This window comes from Salmo salar, chromosome ssa19 (genome assembly GCF_905237065.1).
Source record: "Salmo salar chromosome ssa19, Ssal_v3.1, whole genome shotgun sequence".
Lineage (NCBI taxonomy): Eukaryota > Metazoa > Chordata > Actinopteri > Salmoniformes > Salmonidae > Salmo > Salmo salar.
In genome coordinates, this window is record NC_059460.1 from 64,278,894 (window position 1) to 64,295,674 (window position 16,781).

General features: G+C 43.1%; 1 protein-coding gene across 25 annotated transcripts in view; it reads left to right on the forward strand.

Moving 5' to 3' along the window:
- cmn (calymmin) overlaps positions 1 to 16,781 on the forward strand; it is an 84,445-nt gene that overhangs the window by 65,330 nt on the left and 2,334 nt on the right. For 22 of the 25 annotated variants that reach the window (XM_014158576.2, XM_014158583.2, XM_014158571.2 and 19 more), the window contains 3 exons: positions 1,932 to 2,003; positions 2,200 to 2,238; positions 9,169 to 9,459. In XM_014158576.2, the coding sequence (XP_014014051.1) occupies positions 1,932 to 2,003; positions 2,200 to 2,238; positions 9,169 to 9,459 (402 nt within the window). The remainder of the gene's footprint in view (positions 1 to 1,931; positions 2,004 to 2,199; positions 2,239 to 9,168; positions 9,460 to 16,781) is intronic. The other 3 variants (XM_014158588.2, XM_014158586.2, XM_014158585.2) reach the window with 1 other exon arrangement.

Sequence of the window (16,781 nt, forward strand, 5' to 3'; positions counted from 1 at the left end):
AGTAGATCTGCCGCTTTCAAGGAGCAGGACACTAATCCGGCGCTTATAAGAAATCTCGCTATGCCCTCAGATGAACCATCAAACAAGCAAAGCGTCAATACAGGATTAAGATTGAATCCTACTACACCGGCTCTGACACTCGTCAGATGTGGCAGGGCTTGAAAACTATTACGGACTACAAAGGGAAACCCAGACGCGAGCTGCCCAGTGACGCGAGCCTACCAGACGAGCTAAATACCTTTTATGCTCGCTTCGAGGCAAGCAACACTGAAGCATGCACGAGAGCACCAGCTGTTCTGGATGACTGTGTGATGACACTCTCGGTAGCTGATGTGAGCAAGACCTTTAAACAGGTCAAAATTCACAAAGCCGCAGGGCCAGATGGATTACCAGGACGTGTACTCAAAGCATGCCTGGACTAACTGGCAAGTGTCTTCACTGACATTTTCAACCTCTCCCTGACTGAGTCTGTAATACCTACATGTTTTAAGCAGACCACCATAGTCCCTGTGCCCAAGGAAGCGAAGGTAACCTGCCTAAATGATTACCGCCCCATAGCACTCACGTCGGTAGCCATGAAGTGCTTTGAAAGGGTGGTAATGGCACACATCAACAGCATCCTCCCGGATACCCTAGACCCACTCCAATTCACATACCGCCCCAACAGATCCACAGATGATGCAATCGCACTCCACACTGCCCTTTCCCACCTGGACAAAAGGAACACCTATGTGAGAATGCTGTTCATTGACTACAGCTCAGCGTTCAACACCATAGTGCCCACGAAGCTCATCACTAAGCTAAGGACCCTGAAACTAAAACACCTCCCTCTGCAACTGGATCCTGGACTTCCTGTCTGGCCACCCCCAGGTGGTAAGGGTAGGCAACAACACGTCTGCCACGCTGATCCTCAACACTGGGGCCCCTCAGGGGTGTGTACTTAGGCCCCTCCTGTACTCCTTGTTCACCCATGACTGTATGGTCAAGCACGACTCCAACACCATCATTAAGTTTGGTGACGACACAACAGTGGTAGGCCTGATCACCGACAACGATGAGACAGCCTTTAGGGAAGAGGTCAGAGAACTGGCAGTGTGGTGCCAGGACAACAACCTCTCCCTAAACGTGATCAAGACAAAGGAGCTGATCGTGGACTACAGGAAAAGATGGACCGAACAGGCCCCCATTAACATCAACGGGGCTCTAGTGGAGCTGGTCGAGAGTTTCAAGTTCCTTGGTGTTCACATCACCAACGAACTATCATGGTCCAAACACACCAAGACAGTCGTGAAGAGTGCACGACAAAACCTTTTCCCCCTCAGGAGACTGAAAAGATTTGGCATGGGTTCCCAGATCCTCAAAGTTCTACAGCTGGACCATTGAGAGCATCCTGACCGGTTGCATCACTGCCTGGTATGGCAACTGCTCGACCTCCGACCGAAGACACTACAGAGCCACCCTAGTCATAGACTGTTCTCCCTGCTACCACACGGCAAGCGGTACCGAAGCGCCAAGTCTAGGACCAAAAGGCTCCTTAACAGCTTCTACCCCCATGCCTGCTGAACAATTAATCAAATGGCCACCGGACTATTACATTGACACCTCCCCACCCCCTCCATTTGTTTTGTACACTGCTGCTACTCGCTGTTTATTATCTATACATAGTCACTTCACCCCTACCTACATGTACAAATTACCTCAACTAACCTGTACCCCCGCACACTGACTCGGTACTGGTAGCCCCTGTATATAGCCTCATTATGTTATTGTGTTACTTTTTATGATTTAAAAATATATTTTTTCTTAACTCTTGTTGAACTGCGCTATTGGTTAAGGGCTTGTAAGTAAGCGTTTCACGGTAAGGTCTACACTTGTTGTATTCGGCGCATGTGACAAATAAAGTTTGATTTGATTGAATCTCCCCTTCTCAGAGAGAATAGGAGAAATAGCACCAGCACAACCTACTAGACTTGAAGAAAAGGGAAAATCTACTGACAAATATGGTATGAATTGTCTGGACATACATTGACTTAATTTATATTGTTTGTTTCTGTGTCTGTCTGGACATGCACCGAAATTAATTTATATTGTTTGTTTGTTTTCTGTGTTTGTCTGGACATGCATCAAAGTGAATTTATATTATTTGTTTTCTGTCTCCCAATGTATTTACTTAATCCCAATGTACTCTTTACATTTCAGGCAATGGGGGTTATATAAATGGACAAGTTCAGCCAGAAGGTAATGAAAGCACCCAGTTGTCTAGTTACTACACTTGCAAATCATGTAAAATAGTAATACAACTGCAATAATCTCAACTTTCATTTGTCTATGCTCATACATTACAGAAACATAATTATATTTACATCAGTAGTCCCAAACCCAGTATTAGGTATCTGCAATAGCAACAATGTTTTGTTTGACATATCCCATACATTTATTTTGTGTCTTCGTCCGAGTTCTTGTACACTATATGACCAAAAGTATGTGGACTCCTGCTCGTCGAACATCTCATTCCAAAATCATGGGCATTAATATGGAATCGGTCCCCCCTTTGCTGCTATAACACCTTCCACTCTTCTGGGAAGGCTTTCCACTAGATCAGGTATTCCCAAACTGGGGTACACGCAATGCCATTTGGGGTAAGCCAAATAAAAATGTGATTCATTTTAAAAGTACATACATACATAGTTTTTTCTTCACATTTTCAAACAGTCCATTTAGTAAGGCCCACGTCCATAGAGACACATACCAGCTCTACTGGTAGTACTGCTACTACCATCAGTACTACACCTGCACCTGTCGACGACACAAGTTGTTCTGCTTCCACGAGCATGTCCAATGCTAGCATCAGTAATTCTACATTTGTTGTTAGCCAAGCTAGCATGGACACTAACAGTTGTGAATCTGATGCAGCTGAAGAGCTACTGCCCCCTTACCCGGAAAAGCACAGAACAACAGACAGGGACGTTGCAAATGTGATGAGAACTACATTGATTTGGGGTTCACTTATATGGGGAGTAGTGCCTTTCCTCAGCCACAGTGTGTTATATGTGCAAAAGTATTATCTCACAACTCGATTAAACCTTCACTCTTGCCAGACATTTATAGAAACAAAAAATTCAAATTTGAATAGATATGCCACATGAGTTTTTTGAGCGAGAATTAAGGTGACTTTTGAGCAGTAAGACATGTATAAAAGCAACAGATATATTAATAAGAAGGGGCTAGAAGCGTCTTTTATGGTGAGCTACCGAGTGGCTAGGACAGGCAAGCCCCATACTATTGTGGTGGACTTAATTCTTCCTGCTGCCGGGACAATGCTGGGGGAAATGGCCAAAGAAACTATACAGACAATGACTTCATCAAACAACACTGTTTCACGACGCATCAGTGACATGGCAGGAGATGTTTTGAAACAATTACTGCTTCGTATACACGCTAGTGAATTCTATGCGTTACAGCTGGATGAGTCAACAGATGGGGCCGGCCTGGCACAACTCCTGGTATATGTCCGTTACGTTTATGGGGGGTCAATTAAGGAAGACATCCTCTTCTGCAAACCACTGGAACCCAGGATAACAGGAGAGGATATTTATAAAGTACTGGACAGCTTTGTGACATCAAATGGACTTTGGTGGTCAAGATGTGTTGGTATCTGTACTGATGGCACAAAAGCCATGACAGTTAGACATAGTGGAGTGGTAACGCGCGTGCAAGCAGTTGCTTCCGACGCCACTTGGGTACACTGCAGCATCCACGAGAGGCTCTTACTGCCAAGGGAATGCCTGACAGCTTGCAAGACGTTTTGAACACTACAGTAAAAATGGTTAACTTTGTTAAAGCAAGGCCCCTGAACTCAATGTGTATTTTCTGCACTATGCAATGATATGGGCAGCGACCATGTAAAGCTTTTACAACATACAGAAGTGTGCTGGTTATCAAGGGGCAAAGTATTGATACTTTTTTTTAATTGAGAGACTAGCTTATAGTTTTCTTTACTGACCATAATTTTCACTTGTCTTTTCACTTGATGACGAGTTTCTCACACGGCTGGCATACAGTGGCTTGCGAAAGTATTCACCCCCCTTGGCATTTTTCCTTTTTTGTTGCCTTACAACCTGGAATTAATTGATTTTTTGGGGGGGGGGGGGGGGGTTGTATCATTTCATTTGCACAACAGGCCTACCACTTTGAAGATGAAAAATATTTTTTCTTGTGAAACAAACAAGAAATAAGACAAAAAAATGGAAAACTTTGAGCGTGCATAACTATTCACCCCCCCAAAGTCAATACTTTGAAGAGCCACCTTTTGCAGCAATTACAGCTGCAAGTCTCTTGGGGTATGTCTCTGTAAGTGTCACGTTCACTATCTTCAAACTCCCGATCATAAATAAACCAAGGCGCAGCGTGCATGGAATTCCACATCTTTTAATGAAGATGAAACTCACCAAACAGAACAGGAGAAAAATGAAACATGACATTCTGGGCTGCTCACAGGCAGCTACACAAAAACAAGATCCCACAATCACAGGTGGGAAAAGGGCTGCCTAAGTATGATTCCCAATCAGAGACAACGATAGACAGCTGCCTCTGATTAGGAACCATACTCGGCCAAAAACAAAGAAATAAACAACATAGAATGCCCACCCCACATCACACCCTGACCTAACCAAATAGAGAAATAAAACGGCTCTCTAAGGTCAGGGCGTGACAATAAGCTTGGCACATCTAGTCACTGGGATTTTTGCCCATTATTCAAGGCAAAACTGCTTCTGCTCCTTCAAGTTGGATGGGTTCCGCTGGTGTACAGAAATCTTTAAGTCATACCACAGATTCTCAGTTGGATTGAGGTCTGGGCTTTGACTAGGCCATTCCAAGCTATTTAAATGTTTCCCCTTAAACCACTCGAGTGATGCTTTAGCAGTATGCTTAGGGTCATTGTCCTGCTGGAAGGTGAACCTCTGTCCCAGTCCCAAATCTCTGGAAGACTGAAACAGGTTTCCCTCAAAAATGTCCGTGTATTTAGCGCCATCTATCATTCCTTCAATTCTGACCAGTTTCCCAGTCCCTGCTGAGGAAAAACATCCCCACCGCATGATGCTGCCACCACCATGCTTCACTGTGGGGATGGTGTTCTCGGAGTGATGAGAGGTGCTGGGTTTGCGCCAGGAATAGCGTTTTCCTTGATAGCCAAAAAGCTAAATTTTTGTCTCATCTGACCAGAGTGCCTTCTTCCATATGTTTGGGGAGTATCACACATGCTTTCAGGTGAACACCAAACGTGTTTGCTTATTTTTGTCTTTAAGCAATGGCTTTTTCTGGCCACTCTTCCGTAAAGCCCAGCTCTGTGGAGTGTACGGCTTAGTGGTTCTATGGACAGAAACTACAATCTCTGCTGTGGAGCTTTGCAGCTCCTTCAGGGTTATCTTTGGTCTCTGTGCTGCCTCTCTGATTAATGCTTCCTGGCCTGATCCGTGAGTTTTGGTGGGTGGCCCTCTCTTGGCAGGTTTGTTGTAGTGCCATATTCTTTCCATTTTTTAATAATGGATTCAACGGTGCTCCGTGGGATGTTTAACCTCTTGGGGCTATGTGGGATGCTAGCGTGCCACCCGTGGTGCACCCTATCAACAGCAGGTGCATTTCAAGAGCGGCAAATTTGAAACCAAATAAATGTCAAAATTCAAATTTTTCAAACATACAACTATCTTACACCCTTTGAAAGATAAACATCTCCTTAATCTAACCACGTTGTCCGATTTCAAAAAGGTTTTACGGCGAAAGCATAAAGTTAGATTATGTTAGGAGAGTACATTGACAATAGCTGTGTGTAATGTTTTGTCAATTCAAAGACAGGCGTCACCAAAACCATAAAACCAGCTAAAATGATGCACTAACCTTTGACATCTCCATCAGATGACACTCCTAGGACATTATGTTAGACAATGCATGCATTTTTAGTTCTATCAAGTTCATATTTATATCCAAAAACAGCGTTTTACTATGGCGTTGATGTTCAGGAAATCGTTTCCCTTCAATAACCGGCAGTCAAGTCAGCACCACAAATTAAATAATTAAAATTAGAAAACATTGGTAAAATATTATATTGTCATTTAAAGAATTATAGATTTACATCTCTTGAACGCAATCGACTTGCCAGATTTAAAAATAACCTTACTGGGAAATCACACTTTGCAATAATCTGAGCACTGTGCCCAGAAAAATACGCTTTGCGATACAGGCAAACGGCCATGTTGGAGAGATCTAAAATCGAAAATACTATGTAAATAATCCATTACCTTTGATTCTCTTCATCAGATGTCACTTCCAGGAATCCCAGGTCCATAACGAATGTAGTTTTGTTCAAAAAAGCTCATCATTTATGTCCAAAAAGCTCCGTGTTGTTAGCACATGATCTAAGCCCGCCGGACTTCACTTCATGAACGAGGGGAAAAAATATATTTACGTTCGTTCAAACATGTCAAACGTTGTATAGCATAAATCATTAGTGCCTTTTTTAACCAGAACATGAATAATATTCAAGGTGGACGAATGCATTCTCTTTTAAAACGTATTGGAACGAGTGTACCCAACATGACCTCGTGCGCCAGAGTCTAATCGGCCATCACCGTTCCAAGGCTCTTGTTCGGTCAGATCTCACAGTATAAGACTCAAAACACTTTGTAAAGGCTGGTGACATCTAGTGGAAGCAATAGGAAGTGCCAAAACATTAATCAGCCCCTGTGTGTTTCAATGGCATAGGCTTAAAGGTAATTCAACACATCAGGTATCCACTTCCTGTCAGAAATGTCTCAGGGTTTTGCCTGCCAAATGAGTTCTGTTATACTCACAGACACCATTCAAACAGTTTTAGAAACTTTAGGGTGTTTTCTATCCATATATAATAAGTATATGCATATTCTAGTTACTGGGTAGGATTAGTAACCAGATTAAATCGGGTACGTTTTTTTTATCCAGCCATGAAAATACTGCCCCCTAGCCCCAACAGGTTAAAGTTTCGGATATTTTTTTTAGAACCCAACCCTGATCTGTACTTCTCCACAACTTTGTTTCTGACCTGTTTGGAGAGCTCCTTGGTCTTCATGGTGCCGCTTGCTTGGTGGTACCTCTTGCTTAGTGGTGTTGCAGACTCTGGGGCCTTTCAGAACAGGTGTATATGTACTGAGATCATGTGACAGATCATGTGACACTTAGATTGCACACAGGTGGACTTTATTGAAGAAATTATGTGACTTCTGAAGGTAATTGGTTGCACCAGATGTTATTTAGGGGCTTCATAGCGTAGGGGGTGAAAACATATGCACGCACCACTTTTCCGTTTTTTTATGTTTGAAGTTATTTTTTTCACTACACCAATTTGGACTATTTTGTGTATGTCCATGACATGAAATCCAAATAAAAATCAGTTTAAATTACAGGTTGTAATGCAACAAAATAGGAAAAACGCCAAGTTTCTTTTGCAAGGCACTATATCTGGGTGATGTTTTTTCTCGCTTGAATGATCTGAATCTAGGATTACAGGGACTCTCCGCAACAATATTCAATGTGCGGGCCAAAATTGAGGCTTTGATTAAGAAGTTGGAGCTCTTCTCTGTCTACATTAACAAGGACAACACCCAGGTCTTTCCATCACTGTATGATTTTTTTGTGTGCAAATGAACTTAAGTTTACGGACAATGTCAAATGTGATATAGCGAAGCACCTGAATGAGTTGGGTGAGCAATTACGCAGGTACTTTCCTGAAATGGATGACACAAACTGGATTCGTTATCCCTTTCATGTCCTGCCTCCAGTCCACTTACTGATATCTGAACAAGAGAGCCTCATCGAAATTGCAACAAGCGGTTCTGTGAAAACTTTATTTAATCAGAAGCCACTGACAGATTTCTGGATTGGGCTGCGCTCAGAGTATCCAGCCTTCGCAAATCGCGCTGTTAAGACACTGATGCCCTTTGCAACCACGTACCTATGTGAGAGTGGATTCTCGGCCCTCACTAGCATGAAGACTAAATACAGGCACAGACTGTGTGTGGAAAATGATTTAAGACGAGACTCTCTCCAATACAAACCAACATTGCAGAGTTATGAGCATCCTTTCAAGCACACCCTTCTCATTAACCTATGGTGAGTTATTCACAATTTTCGATGAACAAATAAGGTTTCATATGTAAGATGGTTAAATAAAGAGCAAAATTATTGATTATTATTATATTATTATTTGTGCCCTGGTCCTATAAGAGCTCTTTGTCACTTTCCACGAGCCGGGTTGTGACAAACTCACACTCATTCTTATGTTTAATAAATGTATCATATAGTTTGTGTGTGGCAGGCTTACAATGATGGCAAAAAACAACGTTTGAGAGTGCGCTGACCCTGGTGCTTGAGGGGGTACGCAGCTGGAGGTTGAATGTTTGAAGGGGTACAGGACTATAAAAAGTTTGGGAACCACTGCACTAGATGTTGGAACATTGCTGTAGGGACTTACTTTCATTTAGCCACAAGAGCATTAGTGAGGTCAGGCACTGATGTTGGGCGATTAGGCCTGGCTCGCAGTCAGCATTTCAAGGACAGACTATTTGTACGCGCAACACGCTTCAGCATCCGGCGGTCCCATTCTGTGAGCTTGTGTGGCCTACCACTTCGCGGCTGACCCATTGTTGCTCCTAGACATTTCCACTTTACAATAACAGCACTTACAGTTGACCGGGGCAGCTCTAGCAGGGCTCTGACTTGTTGGAAAGGTGGCATCCTATGACAATGCCACGTTGAAAGTCACTGAACTCTAAAGTAAGACCATTCTACTGCCAATGTTTGTCTATGGAGATTGAATGGCTGTGTGCTCGATTTTATACACCTGTCAGCAACGGGTGTGGCTGAAATAGCCAAATCCACTAATTTGAAGGGGTGTCCACATACTTTAGCATATATAGCATATCTCCATGTGTTTCATATTTTGTTCAGTGTCAGTCTGGCTTTGGTTTGTTCTGTCTTGTTGTCTTTGTGTTCATCCTGATTGTGCTTTTGAGCTTTTGCATCTGTGTGCTTTACAAACCCTCCTCTTCTTTCTCCCCTTCTTTCATCCCTCTTTCATCCTGCCATGCCATCCACTCCTTCTCTTTTCTATAAAATCCCTTCATCCTCTTTCCTCAGTCGTCTCCTTCCCCCCAGCTCCCACTCCTTGGCCCTCCATCTCCTATCCCCCCATCCCCTCATTTGTGCCCGTAGTGTCCTTCTTCCCCCCCGAGGCCCCTGCCGCAGCTGTTTCAGAGGCCCCACCCAAGCCTGTGGGCACTGCCAGCCTCTCCCTTGCATCTGCGCCCAGCACCCAAATGAAAGCCCCGCCACACGGGCCTGACACTGCGTTGCTTCAGCCACCGCACCAGATACACATTCAGCAGCACCTCAAGCTGCACATTCACCCGCAGGGCAAATCATGGCGAGGTAAAAAGTGCAGACCAGGCTTATGTTCATTAGGGCACGCAATGCAAAAATGCTTTAAAACGGTTGGCGATTGATCATGGAAATGAGAGTTTCTTATTGGACAAGTCCCGGTAGAGTCCCTCCCTGTTTCAGTCCGTTTTTTTCCCGTTAAATGCCTATTGAACATGACCTAGTGCCAATGGAGTAAAAAGAGTGGAGCAAAGTTGAGTTCACATCACCACCTTGAGCAAGACACCATGAGCTTGATTGTATTTTGACTAAGGGATTATGGTAACCAGTCAGAAGTCAAATAGACAATAAACTGTATTGATAGGAGTGGATAGTGATAAATCTCCTACTTGGAGAGATTGGATCCTGGAAAGTAGAGTAGCAGTTAAGATAGAACAGCTTTGCACACCTGCTGGCTTCACATACCTATTGCTATTGCTTTGTGCTTTGCTTTGCTACCCCTAAACTCACTTGTTTTTACCTTTTTTATACAATATATCCTGATTTAAGTAGCCAGCCAAACTTTAGAAATAACAAATACAACCTTATGGAACAATCCTTGGATAGCTTTTCAGAATTATTTGATAAATTGGCCCACATGGAAAACTAAAAGCATAGAAATCATAAATGACTTGGTAATAGGAAATACATTTATTTCCATGACAGCTTTAAAAAGCAATTTTGGGTCGACCAATGTAGATATTTTCAAATACATATTTTATGTCACAAAATGTAGATTTGAAATCTGGACATCAGAGCAATCTTGAGGGAGTTTTATTTGAGTCAGAAAAGGATATTCATATTATAGGCAATCTATACAACACCTTACAACTGACAATCTCTTAGAAAAAAATATAAACTATTCGAACCAAGATATTTTTGTTGTTGTTGATATTGGCACAAGATGGATGGAATGTTGTAACATAACTAACCGGATTACAGTTAATGAAAATGTATGCTTAATCCAGTATAAATTAATGTATAAAATGTATTATACAAGAGACAATTCCCAAATTCTACAGTACAATAGAGTCATGTCTGAAGTGTAAACTACTAATGATTTCAGAGGTATTGAAATGTAAATGTACTTTTAATTCATCTGTGTATATTTTAAGACGTGACAAATGAGGGTTCAGTGAGATACCCAATGAGTTGGACAATAATCTTCTCATCAATTATTATATATTTTTTTAATTCTACTCAAACTGGAAATCAGCACATCCTCTGTCGTTCACGCAATGGAAAGGTCAAATGTTTTATTATCTCAAAATTGAAAGAATGTGGGCGATGGAGAGAAACAAAATTGTGCAGTTTGAGGCCATGTGGCAGAAAGTGATAAGGGCACTGGAGATAGGGATGGGGGCTAGTGGGTCTGGGCAGGTGTGATGTTTGTATGATGTAGTCATTTGTATGTGTATGTTGTCTATTGTTTATAAAATATCAAATCAAATCTTTAAAAAATATATACACTACCGGTCAAAAGTTTTAGAACACCTACTCATTCAAGGGTTTTTCTTTATTTTTTCTATTTTCTACATTGTAGAATAATAGTGAAGACATCAAAACTATGAAATAACACATAGGGAATCATGTAGTAACCAAATAAGTGTTAAACAAATCTAAATATATTTTATATTTGAGATTCTTCAAATAGCCACCCTTTGCCTTGATGACAGCTTTGCACTCTTGGCATTCTTTCAACCAGCTTCATCCGGAATGCTTTTCTAACAGTCTTGAAGGAGTTCCCACATATGCTGAGCACTTGTTGGCTGCTTTTCCTTCACTCTGTGGTCCGACTCATCCCAAACCATCTCAATTTCAAATCAAATCGTATTAGTCACATGCGCCGAATACAACAGGTGTAGACCTTACAGTGAAATGCTTAATTACAAGCCCCTAACCGACAGTGCAGTTTCAAAAAATATGGATAAGAATAAGAGATAAAAGTAACAAGTAATTAAAGAGCAGCAGTAAAAAATATCGATATATACAGGGGGGTGCTGGTTCAGAGTCAATGTGCAGGGGCACCGGTTAGTTGAGGTAGTATGTACATGTACCGTAATTTCCGGACTATTAAGCACACCTGAATATAAGCCGCACCCACTGAATTTAATTTTTTTTTTATTTTGAACATAAATAAGCCGCACATGTCTATAAGCCGCAGGTGCCTACCGGTACATTGAAACAAATGAACTTTACACAGGCTTTAACGAAGCACGGCTTGTAACAAAAATAAATAGGCTTTAACGAAACACGGCTTGTAACAAACATAAATAGGCTTTAACGAAACACGGCTTGTAACAAAAATAAATAGGCTTTAACGAAACACGGCTTGTAACAAAAAATTAAACATTTGCAGTAAACAGTAGCCTACCAAGAAAGTTATTGGTCACCATCTTCCTTCTCCTGTGCACTGAAACCATCTCCTTCGGTGTCGGAGTTGAATAGCCTCAGAATTGCTTCATCCGATATTGGATCGTTTTCATTGTCGCTCTCGTCACTTTCATCCGGAGGCAAATCCCCCGCTGAGCCCTCTTCAACATGCAGCAGTCCAGCCTTTCGAAACCCGTTGATGATAGTGGATTTTTTGACAATGCTCCACGCTGTCAGGACCCATTGGCAGACTTGACCATAAGTTGCTCTTCGCATGCGGCCCGTTTTAGTGAAGGATTTCTCCCCACTTGTCATCCAAGCCTCCCGCTGAACATGGAGCGCCACCTTAAATGCACGATTTACACTGATGTCGAGTGGCTGCAAATATTTTGTTGTACCCCCAGGAATCAGGGTGACAAAATGACTACCGTAATCAGAATGATGGGAAGTTTGAGAGCGCTCGATTTAATCTAAACAGTAAACAAAAATAGTTGTTTGACCTTAACCCGTTCGGCAATTTCATTGGTCTAATGAAAGCTTCATGCCACCAAAAAACTGAACACGTCACAGAATGTGTTTTTTTTTTGAAAATAATTTGAAAGCGGGAAAAATCCATATATTAGCCGCGTCATTGTTTAAGCCGCGACGTTCAAAGCCTGGGAAAAAAGTTGCGGCTTATAGTCCGGAAATTACAGTAGGTAGAGTTAATTAAAGTGACTATGCATAGATGACAACAGAGAGTGGCAGTGGTGGGGAGGGGGGGGCAATGCGAATAGTCTGGATATTAATTTGACTAGATGTTTAGGAGTCTTATGGGTTGGGGGTAGAAGCTGTTTGGAAGCCTCTTGTACCTAGTCTTGGTGCTCTGGTACCTCTTGCCGTGGGGTAGCAGGGAGAAGTCTCTAACTAGGGTGGCTATGTAGTGCCTTTGGTAGGAGGCCGAGCAATTGCTATACCAGGCAGTGATACAACCAGTCGGGATGCTCTCGACGGTGCAGCTGTAGAACCTTTTGAGGATCTGAGGACCCATGCCAAATCTTTTCAGTCTCCTGAGGGGGAATAGGTTTTGTCGTGCCCGCTTCACGACTGTCTTGGTGTGCTTGGACCATGTTAGTGTGTTGGTGATATGGACACCAAGGTACTTGAAGCTCTCAACCTGCTCCACTACAGCCCCGTCGATGAGAATGGGGGCGTGCTCGGTCCTCTTTTTCCTGTAGTCCACAATCATCTCGTTTGTCTTGATCACGTTGTTGTCGGTGATCAGGCCTACCACTGATGTGTCATCAGCAAATGTAATGATACTGTTGGAGTCGTGCTTGACCATACATTCATGGGTGAACAAGGAGTACAGGAGTGGGCTGAGCACACACCCCTGAGGGGTCCTTGTGTTGAGGATCAGCGTGGCGGATGTGTTGTTACCTACCCTTACCACCTGGGGGTGGCCCGTCAGGAAGTCCAGGATCCAGTTGCAGAGGGAGGTGTTTAGTCCCAGGGTCCTTAGCGTATTGATGAGCTTTGAGGGCACTATGGTGTTGAACGCTGAGCTGTAGTCAATAAATAGCATTCTCACATAGGTGTTCCTTTTGTCCAGGTGGGAAAGGGCAGTGTGGAGTGCAATAGAGACGGCATCATCTGTGGATCTGTTGGGGTGGTATGCAAATTGGAGTGGGTCTAGGGTTTCTGGGATGATGGTGTTGATGGTGTTGTGAGCCATGACCAGCCTTTCAAAGCACTTCATGGCTACAGACGTGAGTGCTACGGGTCGGTAGTCATTTAGGCAGGTTACCTTAGTGTTCTTGGGCACAGGCACTATGGTGGTCTGCTTAAAACATGTTGGTATTACAGACTCGGACAGTGAGAGGTTGAAAATGTCAGTGAAGACACTTGCTAGTTGGTCAACGCATGCTCGCAGTACACGTCCTGGTTATCCGTCCGGCCCTGCGACCTTGTGAATGTTGACCTGTCTGAAGGTCTTACTCATATCGGCTGCGGTGAGTGTGATCACACAGTCTTCCAGTACAGCTGGTGCTCTCACGTCTGTTTCAGTGTTATTTGCCTCGAGGAGAGCATAGAAACAGTTTAGCTCGTCTGGTAGGCTTGTGTCACTGGGCAGCTCTCGGCTGTGCTTCCCTTTGTAGTCTGTAATGCTTTGCAGGCCCTGCCATATCCGACAAGCGTCAGAGCCGGTGTAGTACGACTCGATCTTAGTCCTCTATTGACCCTTTGCCTGTTTGATCGTTCGTCAGAGGGCATAGCAGGATTTCTTATAAGCTTCCGGGTTAGAGTCCCGCTCCTTGAAAGAGGCAGCTCTAGCCTTTAGCTCAGTGTGGATGCTGCCTGTAATCCATGGCTTCTGGTTGGGGCATGTTCGTACGGTCACTGTGGGGACGACATCATCGATGCACTTATTGATGAAGCCAATGACAGATGTGGTGTACTCCTCAATGCCATTGGAGGAATCCCAGAACATATTCCAGCCTGTGCTAGCAAAACAGTCTTGTAGCTTAGCATCGGCTTCATCTGACCACTTTTTTTTATTGATCTAGTCACTGGTGCTTCCTGCTTTAATTTTTCCTCGTAAGCAGGAATCAGGAGGATGGAATTATGGTCAGATTTGCCAAATGGAGGGTGAGGGAGAGCTTTGTATGCATCTCTGTGTGTAGTATAAATGGTCCAGAGTTCTGGTTGCACATTTAACACGCTGATAGAAATTTGGTAAAACTGATTTAAGTTTCCCTGCATTAAAGTCCCCGGCTACTAGGAGCGCCGCCTCTGGGTGAGCGTTTTCTTGTTTGCTTATGGCGGAACACAGCTCATTCAATGCTATCTTAGTGCCAGCCTCTGACTGTGGTGGTATGTAAACAGCTACAAAGAATATAGATGAAAACTCTCTCGGTAGGTAATGTGGTCTGCAGCTTATCATGAGAAACTCTACCTCAGGCGAGCAATAGCTCAAGACTTCCTTAGATATCATGCACCAGCTGTTGTTTACAAAAATACATAGACCGCCGCCCCTTGTCTTACCAGATGCCACTGTTCTATCCTGCCGGTACATCGTATAACCAGCCAGCTGTATGTTGATATTGTCGTCGTTCAGCCACGACTCCGTGAAGCGTAAGATGTTACAGTATTTAATGTCCCGTTGGTAGTTTAATCTTCCCAATAACGCGTCCATTTTATTGTCCAATGATTGCATGTTTGCTAGCAGAATTGAGGGGAGTGGGGGTTTATTAGATCGCCTCTGACTCCTCAGAAGGCAGCCCGCCCTCCGGCCTCTCTTTCTCCGCCTCCTCTTTACGCAGATCACTTGGGTCGGGGCCTGTTCCCAAGGGAACCGTATATCCTTCGCCTCGGGCTCGTCAGAGTCGTGAAATAAGAAAAAGGGTTCTGCTAGTCCGTGGTAAGTAATCACAGTCCTGATGGTTGAGGTCAGGGGATTGTGGAGGCCAGGTCATCTGATGCAGCACTCCATCACACTCCTTCTTAGTAGGGCTCCTGAGTGGCGCAGTGGTCTAAGGCACTGCATCTCAGTGCAAATGATAGTCCCACTATGCCCAAACCAGATGGGATGGCGTATCACTGCAGAATGCCTTGAATTCTAAATAAATCACAGACAGTGTCACCAGCAAAGCACCCCCACACCATAACACCTCCTCCTCCATACTTTACGGTGGGAAAAACACATGCAGAGATCATCCGTTCACCCACACCGTGTCTCGCAAATACACGGTGGTTGGAACCAAAAATCTCCAATTTGTACTCCAGACCAAAGGACAAATTCCCACCGGTCTAATGTTCATTGCTCGTGTTTCTTGGCCCAACTAAGTCTTCCTCTTATTGATGTCCTTTTAGTAGTGGTTTCTTTGCAGCAATTCGACCATGAAAGCCTGCTTCACGCAGTCTCCTCTGAACAGTTGATGTTGATGTATCTGTTACTTGAACTCTGTGAAGCATTTATTTGGGCTGTAATTTCTGACGCTGCTAACTCTAATGAACTTATCCTCTGCAGCAGAGGTAACTCTGGGTCTTCCATTCCTGTGGCAGTCCTCATGAGAGCCAGTTTCATCATAGTGCTTGATGGTTTTTGCGACTGCACTTGAAGAAACTTTCAAAGTTCTTAATGTTCCGTATTGACTGACCTTCATGTCTTAAAGTAATGATGGACTGTCATTTCTCTTTGCTTATTCGAGCTGTTCTTGCCATATTATGGACTTGGTCTTTTACCAAATAGGGCTATCTTCTGTATACCACCCCTATCTTGTCACAACACAACTGATTGGCTGAAAAGTAAATATTAACTTTTAACAAGGCACACCTTTTAATTGAAATGCATTCCAAGTGACTACCTCATGAAGCTGGTTGAGCGAATGCCAAGAGTGTGCAAAGCTGTCATCAAGGCAAAGGGTGGCTATTTGAAGAATCTCAAATATAAAATCTATTTCATATGTGTTATTTCATAGTTTTGATGTCTTGACAATTGTTCTGCAATGTAGAAAATAGTAAAAATAAAGAAAAACCCTTGAATGAGTAGGCGTTGTAAAACTTTTGACAGGTAGTGTACGTGAAATGACAAATATAAAGCAAACTTATGGCACTTTCAATGGACAAGTTATAGAGGGCCCCAACATTGTAACCATTGAGTGGATTCTGTCAAATTGTGCAGTATAAACTCATAGAGTGCCTGCCTTTATAGGACATAAGCTTGCTTCCTACAGTATAATGAAATTCATCATATCATACAGGATTCCAATATAGAACTGTTGTCATCATTGTAAGTAAACTCAGCAAAAAAAGAAACATCCCTTTTTCAGGACCCTGTCTTTCTAAAATAATTTCACAAATCTTCATTGTAAAGGGTTTAAACACTGTTTCTCATGCTTCTTCAATGAACCATAAACAATTAATGAACATGCACCTGTGGAACGGTCGTTAAGACACTAACAACTTACAGACGGTAGGCA